The sequence below is a fragment of the Setaria viridis genome, chromosome 5, assembly GCF_005286985.2.
Source record: "Setaria viridis chromosome 5, Setaria_viridis_v4.0, whole genome shotgun sequence".
NCBI classification, from domain to species: domain Eukaryota; kingdom Viridiplantae; phylum Streptophyta; class Magnoliopsida; order Poales; family Poaceae; genus Setaria; species Setaria viridis.
In genome coordinates this window covers 8,799,051-8,819,810 of record NC_048267.2, presented here as the reverse complement: position 1 = coordinate 8,819,810, position 20,760 = coordinate 8,799,051, and the positions used below count along the sequence as shown (strand labels likewise).

General features: G+C 42.9%; 2 protein-coding genes and 1 pseudogene across 4 annotated transcripts; 1 reads left to right on the top strand and 2 right to left on the bottom strand.

Moving 5' to 3' along the window:
* Positions 1-845: 845 nt before the first annotated feature.
* On the bottom strand, positions 846-5,167 carry LOC117858001 (transcription initiation factor TFIID subunit 15b). Of its 3 annotated transcripts, none has more exons than XR_011898332.1 (8): positions 5,014-5,167; positions 4,681-4,936; positions 3,271-4,066; positions 2,663-2,813; positions 2,371-2,449; positions 1,427-1,629; positions 1,262-1,313; positions 846-1,173 (listed from the first exon to the last, which is right to left on the bottom strand). XR_011898332.1 is itself a non-coding variant. In XM_072294136.1 (6 exons), the coding sequence occupies exons 1-6, from the start codon at positions 5,072-5,074 to the stop codon at positions 1,518-1,520; spliced, it is 1,455 nt and encodes a 484-aa protein (XP_072150237.1). In that variant the 5' UTR covers positions 5,075-5,167; the 3' UTR covers positions 1,315-1,517. The 3 variants fall into 3 exon arrangements, 1 of the variants encoding a protein (XP_072150237.1); XR_011898333.1 differs by having other exon boundaries at positions 1,262-1,307; XM_072294136.1 differs by lacking the exons at positions 846-1,173; positions 1,262-1,313 and having other exon boundaries at positions 1,315-1,629.
* A 642-nt stretch (positions 5,168-5,809) lies between these two features.
* On the top strand, positions 5,810-6,740 carry LOC117856201 (non-classical arabinogalactan protein 31). Its single transcript, XM_072294143.1, has one exon. It carries the CDS (start codon positions 5,886-5,888, stop codon positions 6,480-6,482), a length of 597 nt encoding a protein of 198 aa, XP_072150244.1. The 5' UTR covers positions 5,810-5,885; the 3' UTR covers positions 6,483-6,740.
* Positions 6,741-10,454: 3,714 nt separating this feature from the next.
* LOC117855766 (receptor-like protein 34) lies at positions 10,455-11,261 on the bottom strand (annotated as a pseudogene).
* Positions 11,262-20,760: the final 9,499 nt, after the last annotated feature.

Sequence of the window (20,760 nt, the reverse complement as noted above, 5' to 3'; positions counted from 1 at the left end):
AGCTTGTTTGCTTTAGATGGTTCCTCACAAACTTTATTTTTTAAATAGATATAGTGAGCAATAATGGTAGAGGTGAGTAATGCAGAAGCACACGTAGATGTTTTAATTTAATCTTTTTTTCACAACAGCAGTGCTAGGTGATTTAGAAAATAGGCATATATAGAAACATAAGCACGATCAGTGGAGAAAAATTTAGAAACATAAGCACGATCTAATGGCAGTCTTTGTTTGGGTTTTCATGTGTAATAACATCCGGATCTTTTTTTGAAACAATTAACATCTTGACTTGTTTTGGTGTAATGACTGTGCTAAGATTTTGCAGAGATACTTTGCTTTCTTTTCTTTGATTAGTTTGGCCAACCTGTTGTTTGTTGCATGCCATTCCGGAGGTTGGTGACGAGAGTTTTTCAGCATCGACCCTAACTCCCCTTGACATTTCCCATTGCTTGCGGAGCGGGCCATAGGCCTAACAAAAAACATATGGAATGAAACATGGGATAGCGAGGGGTATTATGCGCAGGCGGCAGGCCAAAGACGTCAAAAGGGCTGCTTCCGTACGGCATTCACAAACTTTGTGGAGAGGCAATCAAGAAACGTCATACAAATAAGAGGCCAAATACATTGTTCATGGATAATCAAAATATGATGCGCGACCTTCAGAACTTCAGGTTAGCGACTTCACGTGAATGGGCAACCGAAAAATGGTCAACTCACAATGCGCCCCTTTGATTCAGAATCGCCACTTTAATGTTAAGAGCAGACAACGCTGCAGAATGCCAGATTGTGTTGCTGAGATAACCACACAACGAAGCTGCAGCCTCACACGGTCACACCAGATCCAGCAGTTTCGTGTACACGGAGCTTTTCTTCACTAGGGCAGAACCATGTAAATATGTAATCAACACCCAAAAGAAAAGGTTCTGTGCGATCAAAATTTTACCGAGGCATACAAGTCACACTACCTATACGAAATCAGAAGTTAGCAGGAACCTAAACTTAGTACATGCTACATTCTACTTCAATCCCACGTCCGTGTGAATTGCAACGGATTTGGTGCATTCTGTGCATGCTAGTTGATACGTTTAATATACACCTGATAAACCTATCACATGACAAAACCGGCCTGCCTGTTCTTCGCAGCAAAATCCAAAGCTTACAGGAGTGATCCACCGGCTGAGGTACCATGTGGAGTGTAAGCATTAGATAAACAAGGAGAAAACAGAAATATATAGGTAAGCAATCATAACAGTTCGGCACTCACCTGAAATAACATCTCAAACCTACCAGCATTTGGAGCTTATATCCATCTGCCTCTATGCAAAAATTCATATAACATAGATCAATCACTTTTGGACAAACAAACATCCGACCAAGACTGGTGTATGACAATTTAACATAAGTCTAATAATGAAAGCTGACAACCTACCTTATGCGCCTGTATGAGAGTACAAGTCCATAGGACAGGAATAGAAATGGTTTCTCACAGAAGACAATCATAATAATAACATTTGCTGTTTTCAGTATGGTCGTGAACGCGAACCACCACCCTGGTTTCTATTGGGTCCATGTCCACCCCCATCTCTGTAACTGTCCCTGCGACCGCCACCATAGCCACCACCACGGCCACCACTGCACCCCACATGACACAGTATGAAAATCAAATATAAGCACCATACATGTGAATCATGATGTAGAACACAAATACAAACACATTAATCATGCAAACCGGTTTCTTTTACCCTTGCACATTGCCATACAATTATGAAATAGCAATCATGGTTAACGGATCACAAAAACAGCTCCAAATGAGGAAACATTAGCAAAAGAAATAACTATTTCCCTTGTCAATCCCCTGTTCCCAGATATTCAAACCTATCTTTCCTACCATTAGTGAACAAATTATATGATACTCCAATCAATCAAAAGATCGCTCTGTTCAACTGCTTTTCTTCAATTAGGACACAGCTCAGGCAACAAGAGCTACTTCAGCATTCACCAGCATATAACTGATAGTTATACATCATAAAAGGGCCTGAAGTGCGAGCACAAGTTGAGATCTTTAGTCTTTATTATGTTTCTGATCAACTGTTAGTCTTATTTACGACATCACAATTTAAAGTTGATTTGATTTGAAATATCCAGTACTCCACAACTAAAGTTGATTCGAAAGCCAGATCAAATGGAAGTTAACAGCATGCAGCATATAATGTTGATCACATGAATTGTTTCTGGACACAATTACCCTTAGTTGCTGAAAAAGTGTGTTGCAAATGATAATCCCTAGACCATGTAATTCCAATATAACATACTACTTGATTCAGAAAAATGTCCACAATTCACATCTAGCAGATAAAAATGAAAAATACTTACCCATGACCATAAGAGGGTGCTCTGGGTGCTGATTTCTCAGCCATCACAACACTGATTTTATAGCCTCTCATGTCATAATCTGCAACATGAACAGAATAGCTGCATTAAAAACTGAACTGGACTAATGCATTGGACAAATTGATATCATTAAACAGCACAAACTCGACAGTAATCTCATGTCATAACTCATAATCTTGAACATGAACAGAATAGCTGCATTAAAAACTGAACTGGACTAATGCATTGGACAAATTGATATCATTAAACAGCACAAACTCGACAGTAATCTTACTGTTGTAGAATCCACCAGCTGAATGAGCAGCAGAAGGATCTTCATAAGCAAGGCAAGCATCTCCTTTCGCTTTTCCAGAGTCATCAGTATAGATTTTTATGTTCCAGGGCCACTGATCTTTATAGCCACGTTTTTGCTTGATCCTTCCAACCTTTTAAAAGTAGTTGCAAGCATTCAACAAGCAGAACCACAAATGCAAATGATAAAACGAAAAAAAGTTGCAAAGGAAACGAAACGCACTGGTTTCACAACACGATAACTCATGTAAAAAACAAGATGCAACCCTAAAAACATATGAATATTTACAAAGACACTGCATAATGTAAAATCAACTGTATTCTATTCAATATTTGAGGAGAAAAAACAGTTTCATAGCATATAAGTCATATAGCAACAAGATGAAATTCTGAAAATATAATAGTCAAGAACACAGTGAAACATTAAAACCACTATCTACTCGATAAGATATTTCTATCATCAAGATAAACAGAAAAAGAATTATAGAACTAATCAATTCAGTTGGAGAACTATTAAGACACATATACAATTCCAGAGAGCAATAATCTCGTAAAATATATAAAAGGACGTCAAGTAGAATTAAATTATACCTGGCCGATTCCTCCAAATAGCTCCTGTAATTCTTCAACAGTGACATCTGGAGGCAAGTTTGAGATGTAAATCCTTGCGTTGTCACACGTCTCATCACAGTTTGCATCGCACTGCTTAACCTTTGCAGCTGGCTCAGAAGCAGCACTACCAGTATAACCACCGCCTCCGCCGCCGCCACCACCATGATAAGGTGGCGGTGCACCCCCAGAACCTCCACCCCCAGGCATGGGCCGACCACCATAGCCACCATCATATGTAGGAGGTAGACCACCTTGCCCTCCTGGGGCGCCACCGCCATATTGGTTTGGAGGAGGGGCACCATAGCTTGGTGGGTATGAGCCTGGGGCACCACTATAGCTATTAGGAGGTGGCACTGCAGAATCTGAACCATAGGCATTGTTGCCTCCATAGGAGCTCGGAGGCGCCACGTAGTCACCAACAGGCCCACCATAGGAAGGAGGCCCTTGTGGAGGAGCTTGTCCATAGCCACCTTCACTGCCCCTTTGGTTTTCCTGATCTCGTCCCCCATAACTGCCACCTCTGCCACCACGGTGGTCATCAAAACCACGGTCACTACCACCACTTCGGTTGTATCCTCCTCTCCCACCACCACCACCATCTCTGTCAAAACCACCTCCTCCAGAACCGTAATCACCACCACCACGGTTGTAGCTCCCACCACCTCCACCAGATTTATTGTAACCACCACTGCCGCCGCCGCCTCCACCTCCACTTGGGCAAGGTGCTCCACACTTATTGCACTCAGTCCTCCTCGCAAAGTTCACATTGCCACAACTGCATCAAGAATTCATAGGTCTCTTAGGAAACAGAGACATACAGGAACTGGTTATACTAAAACATTTAAGCTTTATGCATCATGGAACAAGTAAAGCTGCATAAAGCTTATGTTCAAAAAAGAAAAAAACTAGAGGTACATACAAAAATGGAACACCTATAAAAAACAATAGCCATAAAAGAAATCTAGACCCTTCTTGTAACCATAAACGAGCTTATACATTTGTGCATTACTCCAGAATGGCATCCGATTCAAATAAACTTAGAAAGACATTAAAATCTAATATTGAAATAGTCATCAACAGCTCGTTAGTCCCAACTAGCCTTTTGAAATTATAATCACATCTAGAACCCTAGGCTCCAAATCATAAACCTTATATACATGGCTGCAAACCAACGTAAAGGAACATGGAGCTAGTTACTATACACCATCTCGCATACAAATCATTATCTAACAGCCTAATAATTTGATCATCAAAACACCACACAAAAAACAACATGAAACAGTTTAACTTCTCAAGCCTACACACCAGAATTCGCAGGACAGTCCATAACAGCATCATTAAATCAGCCTAGTCTAACAGAGATCAAAGAACAGTCAATCCTAAACGCACCTCGCATCAGGGCAAACCCAATCGCCCTCGCGTCCTCCCCCGCGGCCACCACCGCCTCGGCCACCTCCACCTCCACCTCGGCCTCCGCCACCAAAGCCGCCGCCTCCGCCTCCACCTCTACCTCCCCCACCGCCGTAGCCTCCACCGCCACCTCCATATCCTCCTCCTCCTCCTCCAGCACGCCCTCCGCCACCGAAGCCGCCGCCGCCGCCGCCTCCACCTCTACCGCCCCCACCGCCGTAGCCTCCACCGCCACCTGCACAAGCACAAACACTCAGACGCAGATCCAGAGAGACAGAGACACGCACGCAGGCCGCAGGATCCAGACGCGACCTCGGCCGCCGTATCCGCCGCCGCCGCCGCGGTAGTCGTCGGATCCGTAAGACCCCGACATGGGCTCACGACGCGCCTAGGGTTTGGGACCGTTCGAGAAGACGGGGGAACAGAGTGTTCGTGATGCGGACGGGTGGTCTGTGGATTAGGGCAAAAGGAAGCCGCAATTGCAGCAGGGATAAATCTGCATACAGTAGTGGGCTGCTTTGGAGGCGGTTGCAGTTGGATTCGGTTTGGGGAACTGGAAGTGGGCCGACTCCTTGGTGAGGCCCAGGATAGGAAAGACCCAACATGTTTTGGGCTTTAGATGTTTGGCCCAGCAAATATGGTTATCGTTATCGTTAGATTATTTAAAAAAACATTCTCGTAGATGATGGTCGTTAGACATGCGTGACCTTAAGCACACGGGTAGCACAATATTCGGAAGCTACAAATCTCGTTATTGGATGCCGTCAAGCATGTTTCCATTTTGTTGATCGACCGACGATGTGACTTAACAATATATACAGTATAGTCAGCAGCAATGGATCAAGTTCATTATGATCACACAAATCTTTTTGTTAGATCAATCATTATCTAATCTGCAGCGCAACGTGACGCAGTCTCCTGAGCTCCAGTCGAAACAAACTGGGCATCACGTAGCGTGCTGCCCGATCGACAAGGCGGCCACGACTGATGATCACCCACCACGCCAACATGGCCGCACGTCTGCACCAATTTGTTTTTAACATTCTGACCCTCACCCTGTCTTGTATATAAACCGTTTGGCTCCCGCCATTCCCAAACAACCCTAAGCTCAGGCCATCTCCTATCTCGACCTCCTCCTCCGATCCGATCCTAGTGATCGATCGAGCGCCGGCCACTAAGCAACAATGGCGGCCTTCCTCCCCATCGCCGTCCTCATCTCCCTCCTCGCCGCCGGCGCCACCGCTGACGGCTACGGCAGCAGCCCCAGCCCCTCGACACCGCCACCCCACACCCCGCCGCCCGCGCCGTACACCCCACCGCCCGCCCACGGCGACGGCGACAAGAAGAAGCTGGTGGTGGTGCACGTGGAGGGCCTCGTGCTCTGCCAGAGCTGCGCGAAGCGGGGCTCGCCGAGCCTCGACGGCGCGGCGGCGCTGCCGGGCGCTAGGGTGACGGTCACCTGCCGCGACAGGAAGAACCGCGTCATGACGTGGCGGTGCCCCGTCGCCGACTACAACGGCTACTTCCACGCGGAGTTCAGCGTCGAGCCGACCAGCGACTTCTTCGGCAATGACCCCCGCGAGGCCTGCTTCGTGCGCCTGCTCTCGTCGAAGGACGCCAAGTGCAACGTCGTCACCAACATCAACGGCGGCATGGGCGGCGCGCTCCTCCGCGACGAGGGCAAGCGCTGGACCAACCGCTACGGCATCGAGAACGTCATGTACGCCGCCGGCCCGCTCGCGTTCAGGCCGAAGATGTGCGCGCCCACGCGCCACTACTGACGCGTGAGAACAGTGTTCGTGGCACGCCATTGATGAGCACGCATGGGAGTTACTGATCCGAGAAATGCGATTGATACGTCGTCCGGGGTGGGATTTCCATTCTTTTCTGCTGTTTTTCACTGGTGCTGTTTGTGTGCAGCGTGACATTCTGTGTAAACTAATTTTGATTTGGTATGTGAGAAATCTTAATTTGTAAGCTTTGATTTGAACTGCACTTTGCACGCAGCTAGATTTATTAAGTCTGTCGATTGCTGTCCAGCCCTTGGTTCAAAACAATCATGCTTCCCACATCTGAACTGTCTCATAGTTCTGTTAGTAGCATGGCATGAGATTTAGAGCAATTTCGCAAATTGAGAATATGTATGAAACAAGGCGCGCCCACAGATCGATCGTTTTGCTTTTGAACAGTCACCGGGATGTCATCATGCAGTTTGATGTGCAAGTTTAAATGCCCTCTGGCCTCTGCATGAAGTGTAGATGGGGTTACTTCACGGCTTCACCTTGTACTACTTTGTATCCTGATCCTGAAATCTGTCTCATTGTCAACCAACTAATAGTTCGCTTCACGTGAATACGAAAACAAATACAAAGTCGTAACATGAATACGAGAAGGCAAACTCGCAGAGATCTCGGTGGCTTCATGTATGCAAATGATTTTGTTGGCCATTGACCTTGGCTCCTTAATTATCAGTATGTGTACTCATCTTCTTAGTAAAGAAAATGTGGGTGAAAATCTGTAACCCCCTGTGTATATTCTCAAGCACAACACACAGGCCATCACTACCATCCTTCCAGTTCACAGACTGACACATACGGTGCATGCAATGCTCATCTAGCTAGGCAGCTACTCCTAGTCAACATCCAACCAGAAGACTCCATGTTATACTCCACGTTACTACTCCGCGCATGACAGCTTCTGGTCTTCTGCCTCGGCATGCAGAATGCAGCGAGCAGCCTAGTACCGAGCAGCATGCCATGCAGTCAATAGTCATGCACTTGAGCACTTCAACCCTCGGCAAGCAGGCAATGCACATGCATATGATGCATATACGCTTCACGCATATATAGGCCATTAGGCATTCTCAAATGTCTATATCTATTTTCCTTTGTCTTAATAAATGCACATAGTGTAATCGGAAAAGTGAAATTTACGTTATAATATTTTAAGAAAAACATGCCTAACCTAAAAAGAACATATTTGATATTATTTTGCAAATGTGCCGTGTACGGAGCAATTCCCCTATCTTGAAAAAAATTGACCACGCACATATACTAGATCTTGATATGTACGTTTTTTTGCATGTAGTATGAGTTGTCGATTGTTTTTGGCCGGCCCCCCTTACTCAAAATTCCTGGTTCCGCCATTGTTACGTGAGGCGAGTAAGAACTTGTCAAATGACTAGTTACCAAGCTGAAGCCACAGCAGTCATTTGGGCAGCACGTAACAGTTTCTATCGACGTTTAGTAGTTTGCTATAAGTTTTGTTCTGAAAAGCAAAAATTTGCTCTAGAAGTTTTCCACCAGCTTATCAGCCACCAAACAGTATTTTTCTCTCACAACAAATCAGCCGTTTCAGCTTTTCAGCCGGGTTATAAGCTGAAGCGAACAGACTCTCGGTGTTCGTTGCTCATTGTCTGAGATGCTCCAGAACTCTGATGGCAAATCGGCAATCACCGGCTACAGCCCTGCACCTGACGCGTCCCGGCTGTGTCCTCCCCGGCTACCTCTCGTGTAGATTCCGTGCCGAGACCCCGAGTCCCGAGATCTCTTTCAAAAAGCGGCCCGTTCTCGTCAGTCGTCTCGAGACCATGGTCGCTGGTCGGCACCAGTCTTCCGTTGCTCATGGCGCTGGCCTTCTCGTTCCTCCGCAACGCCGGCACTGCAAGTCACAATAGCCCCATACCAAAGGGGCTCGCCGGAGAGTTGACTCCGGCGACACGCCTCCATGGCGCGCCTCGTTGAGCCGTTGGTCGCAAGTGGGTGCCATGGCCACGGCCACGGCCACGGCCATGGCCTTCATGGCGTCGAGCATGTGGAAGGAGGACTCGAGGTGCGAGCGGAGGGCGAATACCGAGGAGCAAGCAGATGAAATGGCTCGAGGCGCTGGAGACTGGGATATTGTCCCAGTAATCGATCATCGGTTCATCGTGGTCGCCAAGGGGATCTTGTGGCATCTCGTCACCGTTCTCGCCGCCCACCAGGTGTTCGAGGAAACGTGCCTCCGCGGTTGCATACTACATTGAGGTGAGGAAAAAATGCCTGACATACCTACATTGAGGTGAGGAAAAAATGTCGCATGTGTCAGATCTCAATTCGCTTTGCTCTTGACTTTTTAAAAGGTTGCCTTGCTAAGAGGTATGACTTTTAAATTGTAGCGCTTGGAATTTTTTTGTCAACTCTCAGAAATACAAGGTCATTGCTCAAGTTCAGGCTATCATTTTTAGGTAAGGATAGTGAGGCAGTAAAGGTAAACTGCGTTATTTTTAAAGTCAAACAAAATAAAATCAGTGATGAGGGCACCATATAGCTTAGAAGAAGACAATAAATTGTGGTGGTTGAGGTCATGGATTCAAGCCCCCCTCTTCTTGAAATAACAAACAATAGGACAACTTGAAATGCACAGGAGATCGTGTATCCTAAAGAAATTAGATGCAGTGGCACCGCCTACCAAGTAAAATTGATACTCCTTTTACCTGACAAACTGTTCGGAATATGATTGCCAATGTAAAGCCCACTCCAAACCCCAAGCCAGAAAAAACAAACAATAGGACTACTTTCTGCATGGAAGATGACCTCTTTTCTAACTTTCTGTACAGTTTTTCTTTTAGTCTTTGTCATTGTCAGTGAATGGCTCTTTACGTGTGGAATTGAGAGGCTGGTCTTTGAAAAATAAAACGGGGCTATCTGTTGTTGACATCTCTGAATTTGGAGTAAGATTCGATTTCAACTAGCAACCCTTCTTCACTCAGGACGTGATGGTAAAACTTGGACATGGCCACACGGTTAAGGATCAACTAAATCTTGAGAGTGAAAGCATTGTGAAACAAGGTCAAGTTTCTGTAAAATGAACGTATACTGTTTATAACTATGCTGTCATTAATGACGCATAGAGTCATAACAAAATTCATATTTTAAGAACGAAAGGAATTTTCATCATCTATGTATGCATCTTAAGCCTTTTTTTTTTTAAAAAAAAATTGAACTGGGTATCTGAAGGGCTTTCCCTTCACTTGGAAGGTTAAAGCCCCAGAAAGGACTTGGGTTCTATTAGTAGCACCAAAAATTTGGGAAGCTGGTACTTGATCGTTTTCCCTTGTCTGGTCACCGAGCGGCTCCACTACTCAGTTCAGTATTGTGCTTCTAGAACGGTCGGCGGTGGATGGCATGGTAACGAGCCCGCTCTCCACACTTCCACGGTAACTTTCGACTTCAAGAAGAGTAGCGACAAGTACCACCGGGTGGTATAAATCCCAAGCTGTCACAGGAAGCTAACGCTACTGGTTCAGGATACATAAATAAATCAGAGGGAACTGTGTGGTCTGAACTCTGAAGGCTCACTGATAAGGCCTTGATGTTCGGTGAGCTCGCAGTTGTAATTTCTCATCGCTGAAACTGAAGCAGGAGAAGCAATCGCCTGATCACCTGCTTCTGCTCCGATCGGCTATGGATTTCAGGCGAGTTCATCTTGATTCCAAGTTTCCCCAAATTGTCTTGGCTGCAAATGATACCGCATAGTGAGTTCAGGTGCCGACAAACACCACCCCAAGAGCCAACTGCTGTTTTTCTGTAAGGTTCAGTTCTGTTTTTGTCACAATTGGATTCAGATTGTTGCGTGCAAGTTTAGCCTAAGGTTTACTCAATGCACTGAAATAATGTCTGTTTAAGCTGGAGCTGGTACTTGAGAAAATTTAAGATGGTAAAATAGTCCTTTTCACCTTGAGATAACACTGCTATCTTTGGGATGACATACAGAGCAGAATGAACGGGAAAAGTGCAACCTTATCACAAACAGAGTGGACTTAAGCTGTCTCATCTAAAACAGAGTGTGACACAAGTATTTTATTATGGGAAATAACACCAAACTTATACGTTACATAATGGACTACATATGGATACAGAAACACTTGCGACTCCATCCATCTATGCGGCAGAAATGCAGGAACATGATTGCCAAAGCAAAGCCTACTCCAAATCCCAAGCCAACGAAGGTGAACAAGAGGATGGCTTCAGTTCTATCCTGCCACAAACTGTTGGATTCTGGATGATCTGATGCTCTTGGGGTAGTAGTTGAACCCGGATTGTCACATTGTTTGGGGACTTGACTTCCACAGAGGTCGGGATTGCCTTCAAAAGAATTGTTGGGAAATGACAAGAACTGGTTTCCCTTGGGTATTCTTCCAGTCAAGTTGTTGTATGAAAGATTCAACCAAGTGAGAGAAGAGAGGTTAATTCCTGTGGGATTTCACCTGAGAGATGGTTCCAAGAAAGATCCAATGATTCCAGCTGAGTCAAGTTACCTAGCTGTGATGGAATTTGCTCCGTGAAATTATTATGTGACATATTAAGTCCATGCAATGAAGAAAGCCTCCCAACTGACTCTGGAATGAGGCCATCAAATGAGTTATTTGAGAGATCAATTACTTTGAAAGTGGTTAGGATTTTTGTGAAAATAATATCAAACCCCTTGAATGTGATAGTGACAGTGTCTCGATAGAATCCTTGTGACATGTTTGTTTGATGCCCCACTATTTGTCCATCATCATTGTTATTTGCCATCATTGATTTCAGTTCAATTAACCATCCTTGTGGCAGGTGTCCAATGATGCTGTTGGAGGCCAAATCAAGTATATGCAAACTTGAGAAGTTGTTTATGATTTGACCATTCTCCTGAAGATCTGTAATCATGCCAAAGAATTGGTTGGATCTTAAAACAAGAACTTTAAGTTTTGGAAGAACCCCCAACCAGGATGGAAACGAACCAGTAATCTGATTGTTGCTGATGTCAAGTAACTCTAAGTCTCGGCAGTTGGATAGTGATCTAGGCAGTTTCCCTGCTATATAGTTTGTGCTCAAATCTAGTGTCTGAAGCACACATGCTTCTCCAATACTGTCAGACAGTATCCCATGGATTCGGTTCCCTCTTAACTTGAGTATTCTCAAGTTATCTTGTATTAAGCATGATGGGATCATTCCACCAAAGTTGTTGTATGATAAATCGAGGATTTCAAGCCTTCTCGCACTACAACTTGAAGGTGGTATATCACCATTTAGTTTGTTCTTGGACAAATCAAGAAATATTGTTTCTCTGAGATACTTGCCAAAGTTAGGTGAAACGGAAGTGAAGGAATTATTTGAGTAATCCAAGGTAGTACTCCCTTCAGGGCCCATGAGTTCATTTCTTTCTTTTACAGTTGGTACAATTGGTATGTTTCCTTCAAGTATATTGGAACTGAGATCAAGGGTATACGAATGATCCACTGGCATAATTGAGGGAAACTTCTCCAGGCTAGTAAACATGTTGTAAGAGAGATTCAAATAGGTCATACCACTGTTCCATTTCTCCCATAGCCAGCTCGGTATTACACCGTGAATATGATTGCTCGAGAGGTCTAGTCCCTCAATCCCATGTAAAAAATTTCAGCTTACCTGGAACCTATGTAAGGTTGCAGGATGCTAGCCCCAAAGAACGGATGTTAGGAAGTGAAGAAAACAGAGAATCATCTTCTTGATGATCTATCACTGTCAGCATGTTGTTAGAGAGATCCAGTCCTGTAAGCTTCTTTAGCCTCCAAAAGGAGCTAAGCTCCACTGTGCCTGACTACTTATTTGATCCGAGGTAAAGAATTTCAATGTTAGGAAGCTGAATGTACGATTCAGGAATTGATCCATCCAAATTATTATTCTCCAAATCAAATAAGGATGAAGACAACGGGTCAACAATGTCATCTAGATGACCAGAAAGTTGATTTGATTCGAGCAATAGATACCCAAGTTCTGGAAGAGTGAACGAGCTTCTTGGAATTTTGCCTGCTTGTAAAGATAAAATGTTAGTCAAGAAAATACTATGATTCATAGAAATGATTAGTGAACTAAACTAAATAATGTGTACTAAATAACCATAATTTAACTAAATATTTGGTTACATTACACCAGCTTTTGCTCTCAGATGTTCATATGCCTCTCGCCATTCAGATTCAGGACAAATGCCCTTTTTGCAAAAGTAGGACTGCTCAATCGGGCAGATGAGGCAGGCTAACCCTTGATTACACGGTCTAAATAGCCAAACAGGTACAGGCAACTATTCCTTTGAGTAAACAAGTACACGGCCGGTCTACTCAAAACACACTGCATATAATGCCTTGTGAGCTCTTTCCGTTTGAAGGTATTATCACCTTCATACCTTTTTTTTTATTAGGACAGCAATGGCAAATTTGCAATGACAATGAATGAAAAACAATAGGGACACAAGTCACAATTGCAAGATTCTTTTTGTTGTTGTGGAGGTAAGTTATGCTAAAGGAACAAACAGGGAACAGCTATAAATGGTACGACATGGCTATACTACCTTTCAGTATTTGTAATCTTACTATTACTAATTGAAGCCTTATTAATCCTCATGATGCTCATTAAGAAAAAAAAGATAAATCCTAGAAATCATCATATAAGTTAACGATGTTTCTCATATTTGTTTGTGGGAGCTCACCAGTGAGGTAATTTCTTGAGAAAACTATGACTGAAAGTTGTGTCAAATTACTGATCCAGGGGGGTATTGGTCCATAGAAGTTATCATCATAGAGACTTAAGAACTTCAAATTCGTAAGATTGCTGATCCAGGTGGGTATTGGTTCAGGAAAATTGTAGTTGTCCATGCACAAATCTTTCAAATGTTTGAGATCCCCAATCCAAGAAAATTTTGGATCCTTGGAGCACTAATGCATCCAAAGATGGAAGCTTACCTGGTAAGAAAAGGTGCTTGGAAGTTCCTTCTGTCGTAAGACTAAAAGATTGAAGAGACTTGAGATTGACAATGGTCACAAGTATAGCATCAGAAAAATTTGTGCGTAGCAGTTGAAGAAATTCCAATTAACTTTCAACTGGAAAGCTTGGTACATGCCCAAAAAACTTACTATTCCAAGCCACGGAAATAAACCTCAAACTTTTTAGCAGGAACATCTTTGTTGGGAACTTCCCTTCAAAATCATTACCTGTCCGGTCAAGACTACTTAAGAGAGGGAAATCAGCAAAGAACTCAGGAATCTTCCCAGCAATCGCGTTGAGTCTGAGCTTGATCTCGACCCACGAATGGAGTCATGAAAAGGACTGTTGAATGGATCCGGACAGACCACAGACCATGTTTCTCTGCTGCTGGAGACATCCACCCCATCAAGACTGAGCTCTCTTAAACTGCTGAGGTTTGCTATGAATATCTAGAAGCTCGGTTCCTTAAGAAACAATTTAAGAGTATCATAACCTTTTATATAATCAAACAACAAAAATTTGAGCGTGAGCATGACTAGCTCCCTTAGCCGCGCTATCCCAATAGGGATCTGACCCATGAAACTGTTAGATATATATCTTAGCTGTGCCTACATATTTGTATTTTCCCTCTTGTTGGAGGGGTTTTCTGCACTTCTACACATGTACATCTTGCCCTTTGAGCCATGGAATAGAACTGAGTTGGTCATTTGTAACATGGTATCGGAGCCTAGGTTTAGGGTTGCTCACCATCCCACTGTCGCCGCCATGCCACTGGGGAGTCGCTGGTGAGCCGCCACCACCGGTCGGCGAAGCCATCTCCAACCTCCCCTCCCTCCCTCCCCCTCCCTCCCGATCAAAAAGGTTTTTAACTTTGACCCTTTAATACCATTTAATTTTTTCTTCTCTTAGCAGCTTTACTAATCTCTCATTCAGAACATGCTTTAAATTTATTTCATTTGAATCAAGTGGCTGATTCTCAGCCTTTTTATCTAGTGTATCCACTTATCCAATAACTTCTTTTTTTTCCTTTTTATACGCACTATTAATATTTTTGGCCTACCCCTTTAGATATTGTTGCAAACACCGAATTTTCGCTTGCCATCTATCCAAGGGTGCATGACCTTCCTGCACACTTTGCCAAATCTCACTTACTATCTCAAAGAACTCATCACGAAGTAACCATCCCAATTCAAACTTGAACATAGATGGATTACTAAAGATAGATTTGTAAAGCTTAAGTTGAGGTGGACCATCTCAGTGAGCAGCTCAAACCCAACAGACGGCAAGCTTGCCCCATAAAGTCATTGCTCGCAAGGGAGAGGTTTCTCAGGGAGGTGAGGTTAAAGAGCGCAGGGTCAAGACCCCGGCTCTGGATGTTATGCCCACTGAGATCCAATGGGATCACCCTCCTGGTGGGGTGGTCGGCGTTGCAGCCGACGCCCTCCCAGCGGCCATGTTGTAAGGTTGATGTTGAGGAAGGAGCGCTTTAGCTTGAGCATAACGGCAACGTCGGTAGGGAGGCACGGCATAGTGGTGTTGGTGTTGGCTATAGTGTGGACGAAGGAGAGCTCCAACACGAGGAGCAGGAGTACTAGTGGTTTTTGAGTTTCCGGTGCTCATCTCTCGTCTAGTAGCTAGTCTACGATGTACTTTCTATGATTCTGCAGTATGTAACTGATCATTGTGACTTTTGTTCTACATACGCTAAACCGTGCGTATCATTCTCACACCTTTACAAACCGTGCCAAGTCAATGACAATTATGCATGTGACCATCTTGTGGCCAATGTTGTTTTACACATACACAGCAAGGTAGCTGATTATGCATGACGGGATTGGATATCTCGATTCGACCTGCGCCGTGCCACTGTGATGTTTCATTTTGCCAACTTATGAAGTGGCATTAGTTGAGCAATTGAGCTAAAAAGTTTGCTACTGATGCAGAGACATGGAAATGATGTAACAACTCAATGCGAACTAGTCAAGATGGAATACATTTACGCAATCTTTTCTCAATAACCTTTAAGCTGGGAAAGGTTTTTTTGTGGCATGCTGGTAGTATAGGGGTAAACTTATTGACTTTTGATATTGGCGAGATTGAGGAGGGGGAGTATTTTGTTAGATTTAAATTAAGAATAAGGAAGCTGGTTTTAAATGGAACTTAGTTTCTGTGTATGGGGCTGCACAACCTGAGTTCAAAGATGTCTTCTTAATAGAGTTGGTTCAGCTATGTTCAAAAGAAACCTTACCTATTATGATAGGTGGTGACTTTAACATCATTAGAGGACCACAAGAAAAGAATAACGATAACTATAATGAAAGATGGCCGTTCTTGTTTAATGCTATCATTGATGCATTTAATTACAGAGAACCGGCAATGTCAGGTAGACAAACTTGGAAAAACAACCTACAAACCCCAACCTACGAAAAACTCAGATAGGATCTTGGTGTGGACAGATTGGAAGTCCAAGTTTCCGCACACCACTGTACAACCTTTAACACGTGAAATTTCTGATCATACTCCGCTATTCTTACACTCGGGGGATAAATCTATGTTTAGTAATCCATCTATGTTCAAGTTTGAATTGGGATGGTTACTTCGTGATGGGTTCTTTGAGATGGTAAGCGAGATTTGGCAAAGTGTGCAGGAAGGTCATGCACCCTTGGATAGATGGCAAGCGAAAATTCGACGTTTGCAACAATATCTAAGGGGGTGGGCCAAAAATATTAGTGGTGCATATAAAAAGGAAAAAAAGAAGTTATTGGATAAGTTGGATACACTAGATAAAAAGGCAAATAATCAGCCACTTGATTCAAATAAAATAAATTCAAAGTATGTTCTGAATGAGAGATTAGCAGAGCTGCTAAGAGAAGAAGAGATTAAATGGTACCAAAGGGCCAAAGTTAAAAACCTTTTGGAAGGCGATGTGAACACAAAATACTTTCAGTTAGTGGCTAATGGAAAACATAGAAAAATGCATATTTTCCAACTGGAACAAGATGAGGGTATTATACTTGGGGATGCTAAACTCAAAAAATACATCACCAAGTATTACAATAATCTTTTTGGACCACCAGATAATAACAACATATCTATGGATGAGTCACAATGTGATGACATTCCTCAGGTTTCAGATATGGAAAATGCAATATTAGTTGACAAATTTATAGAATGTGAGGTAAGGGAGGCAATCTTCCAAATGGAGCATAATAAGGCTCCTGGCCCGGATGGGTTCACTCTAGAGTTTTATGAAGTTTTTTGGACTTTGATCAAAGATGACTTGATGGCTTTATTTGAGGAATTCCATAAGGGCATGTTACCCCTCCATAGCCTAAATTTTGGAACAATTATACTACTACCAAAGAGTAGCGAGGCAAAGCAAATTCAACAATATAGACCAATTTACCTTTTGAATGTGAGTTTCAAGATATTCACGAAAGTAGCCACTAACAGAGTTACAAAAATAGCATAGAAAATAATTAAGCCCTCACAAACAACATTCCTTCCTGGTAGGAACATAATGGAGGGGGCAGTTGTTTTACATGAAACACTACATGAACCGCATACCAAAAAATAGAATGGCATTGTCTTTAAGATTGACTTTGAAAAGACATACAATAAGGTCAAGTGGAGTTTCCTACAAACAAACTCTAAGAATGAAAGGCTTTTCACCCACTTGGTGTAAATGGATAGAAGCTTTCACCAAAGGGGGGAATGTAGGCATCAAGGTGAATGATCAAACGGGTTCTTATTTTCAGACTAGGAAAGGCCTTAGGCAGGGTGATCCATTGTCCCTGATTCTTTTTAACATCATTGTGGATATGCTGGCTATCATAATTGCTAAGGCAAAGGAGGATGGACAGGTGAAAGGGGTTGTACCTCACTTAATAGAAGATGAATTGTCTATCCTGCAATACGTGGATGACACTGTGATTTTTTTAGACCATGATATTGAGCAAGCTAAAAACATGAAGTTACTATATCGAAGCATCCGCAGAGTTAAGCTAATCACAATGATTACCAGAAACTCTACTAAGAACATATGTTGTACAGAACAAGAGCTCACATATGTAAATGAATCATTGCAACGACATAAACCATGATGCATTAATAGGCATAAAGAACATGTAGCAGTTACATATAAACTACCATAACAATCCTAGGGATAAACAGAGGCTCTACTCCATGATCTTACACATGTTGACGAATAAAGGGGGTATGGAGCACCTGGAGAACACCCTGACCAAAGATGAAGATGAGGGGAGCCACGAGGGACTCATGCCGATCGGCCTAGGGGTTTCCTCCCTCCTTTGGAGGTTCCCTTCAACGATGAAGCTCCTGATCAGATCTAATCTCTATTTCTTCTCTTGTGGCGGCGTCGACTAGGTCTAAACTTGTTGGGATCCCCCTCCTTGTTGAAAATCCTTGGTATTTATAGTTGGCGGCGTCGATTGGGGTGCCTTCAAAGTCGAGTTTCTGGAAAATAACCCAAGGAACGTTGTGGGCTTCCTCCTGGTGAAAGGGCGCGATGATCGGGGCCAGAAATGGGCCAGGCCGATCGGCCTGGATCCCTTTGGGCCGATCGGCACACCCTCTATTGGCCTTCAATGCTCCAGCACTTCATACAAAGTTGTATATCTCATCGAGCCATGCAATTTTCCCTATAAATTCGCCCCAATCGGAGTTCGGATGAGGAAGATATGGCCCGTGCAAGTTTCAGCTCTTCCTGTGGACCTGCAGTTCAATGTTCATGTTTGGGCCTTCAAATATCCAAGGTCCGGGCCCAATTCCAACTTGTAGAAAAACCCTTCAATTATGTTGTATTTCCTGTGATTTTGCAATATCCTCCAAAATACAACACGTATGCAATAATGGGGTTATTTCAAGTGCCAAGTGGCGGGTTAGTATAAGAATATGCATGAAAATACTAGTTAAATGGCACTAAAAGTGTGTCAATAACGATCATCAACAACAATGAAGATGGGATGTGGCAAGAGTTAATTAGGAACAAATATTTAAAGAATAAGTTAGGTCAGGTTTATAAAAAAGCAGGCGATTCACAATTTTGGATGGGTTTGATGGGAGTGAAGGATCAATTTCTTAGTTTGGGGCAATTCAAGTTGAAACAGGTACACAGATAAGATTCTAGGAAGACATGTGGTTAGGTTATCAGCTATTGAAATCCTAATACCCAAATTTATACAACATTGTTAGAAAAAACATGCTACAGTGTTGAAGTTCTCATATCAACACTACTTAATGTCTCGGAGATCATTAGTGGGAAATAAGTTGAATGAATGGTACAATCTAGTGGCAAGAATTACAAACATTAGTATAGAGGAGGGGAGAGATATCTTTATCTAGTCCCTACAGAGGAATGGGGTCTTCACTATCAATGTATAAGCATCTTGTCAATAGCGGGCGTAAGGGTCACTCAAGAAATTTGGAAAACTAAATTACCACTTAAAATTAAAATTCTAATGTGGTATTTGAAAAAAGGATCATCCTCACAAAGGACAATCTAGCTAAGAGGAATTGGAATGTAAATAAATATTGCAACTTTTGTAGCAATGAGGAAACCATTGACTATCTCTTCTTTGAATGTCATTATGCTAAATTTCTATAGCGTGCTTTTTATATAGTGTTTGGTATTGCTCCACCAACATCGGTGACTAACATGTTTGGTTTATGGATAAAGCAAGGGGACAGAAACCGAACACTAACTTGTTGACAGGAGTTGGGCCATATGGCTAACGAGAAATGATGTTGTTTTTGATAAAAACCAACTAAAAAAGTTTATATTTAGGAAATATATTGGCTTCGGTTCTGGGCTCAATTGCAGGGACACGAAGCCAAAGAATACTTGACTGAAGTGTGCCATACATTGGAGATGACGGCTCTACACTTCTTTAGTTCCCACGGATGGCCTTTTAATTTGAGAATTTGTATTTGAGTTCAAATTTTTGTTAAATTCAACTATTTGGTGTTGGTGAAATTTAGCCATCATTTGTAATATCTGTGGACTGATTCCTTCTCTTTGAGGAGGTTGAAGCCAGAATTTTCTTCCATCATCTAAAAAGTCAAGATGGACAACAGAGGTGATGTGAATAATTTCTCCGACGTGCTACTAGGGATGCGAAATCGGTGATCCTGCTTTGTCCGGGACTTCCAAGTTCCAGAAGAGATGAGAGGACGATGGTAGCTTTTGTGACAAAACTGACTAGAACTTCAGAAGGAAGGTTCTAAAGCTTGTCTTTAGGTTTATTTTGTTCTGAACAACTGATTCGTCCAAGGAGCATTGTTTGTTGCTTGCCGATGGGTGCACGAGAAGCACAATCATGAAAGCTCATGATGTATGCCACGAAATATGTGAGTAAAGTGGTTTAAGTTTTCACTCTAAAATTTATAGATGGTTTAAACAGAAACTTCATATTAAACCGCTAGACCACGTGAAGAACTGTTCGCCGCCTCCTACTGTGAGCACAAGGGACAAGCCATGAGCGTGCCTTGCTGTTTGTTGAGGTGAGCGGAGCACAGGAGGTTTCTGAATTTGTCATGAGGTGTCATCCTTAAAAGGTAATTTCATATCCTGAAACTTGTGCTGTGACCCCTAACCATGCATCGAGTACCACATCGCCTAGTGATAATAATTACAAATGCAGGTGATTAGTCCATGCGAATCGAAGCAAATGTCACGGGGTAGAAAAATCAGAAGGAATGCTTGCAGCACAAGAACAGCAGAGGAACTCCTCCCAGCTTGCAGCAACTAAATAAGAATCGATTTTTCGAGATGTACCCCTACTAGCTAGCTCAATGCTCAACCCACAGCAGCTAAAATTCAAAACTTGGCGGAGTGTCGTGACCCGTCGTGCCACGACCCACGACGGAGAAGCGGAAGCGAGAAGCACCTTTTTTTTTTCCACAAGCGAGAAGAACTGAAAGCCCTGTATAAAGAAACCGAAAGAAGTTTGAATTCTCTTAAGCCCCGTTTGGATCATTGGAATTGAATTCCATTCTAATAATCATAATTTAGGCACAAATTAATTAAGCCAATATAATTGTATGTGGAATATATTTGTATATTATTGTTGGTGACATGAGAGAGATACTTATGTGCTACACTTCTACTATAGAGAAGCGAGTTCAAGAGCGTGCTATAAGAATTGAATTCCATTCTAATAATCATAACCTATAGAATCAATTTTCATCTCCCACACCATGAATTTAAGATAGACTTATATCTAAACTTTGGAAAGTTATGGATGCCACGTTCCAAGATAAATTAGCCTACTCCATTAAG

What these genes read in the sequence shown, in the direction of transcription:
- LOC117856201 (XM_072294143.1), top strand. Translation starts at nt 5,886, where the DNA reads ATGGCGGCCTTCCTCCCCATCGCCGTCCTCATCTCCCTCCTCGCCGCC.
- LOC117858001 (XM_072294136.1), bottom strand. Translation starts at nt 5,074, where the DNA reads ATGTCGGGGTCTTACGGATCCGACGACTACCGCGGCGGCGGCGGCGGA. An exon ending in TATTTGGAGGAATCGGCCAG is followed by an intron (nt 2,814 to 3,270) that starts GTATAATTTAAT and finishes TACTTTTAAAAG; the next exon opens with GTTGGAAGGATCAAGCAAAA. An exon ending in GCACCCTCTTATGGTCATGG is followed by an intron (nt 1,630 to 2,370) that starts GTAAGTATTTTT and finishes TGTGGGGTGCAG; the next exon opens with TGGTGGCCGTGGTGGTGGCT.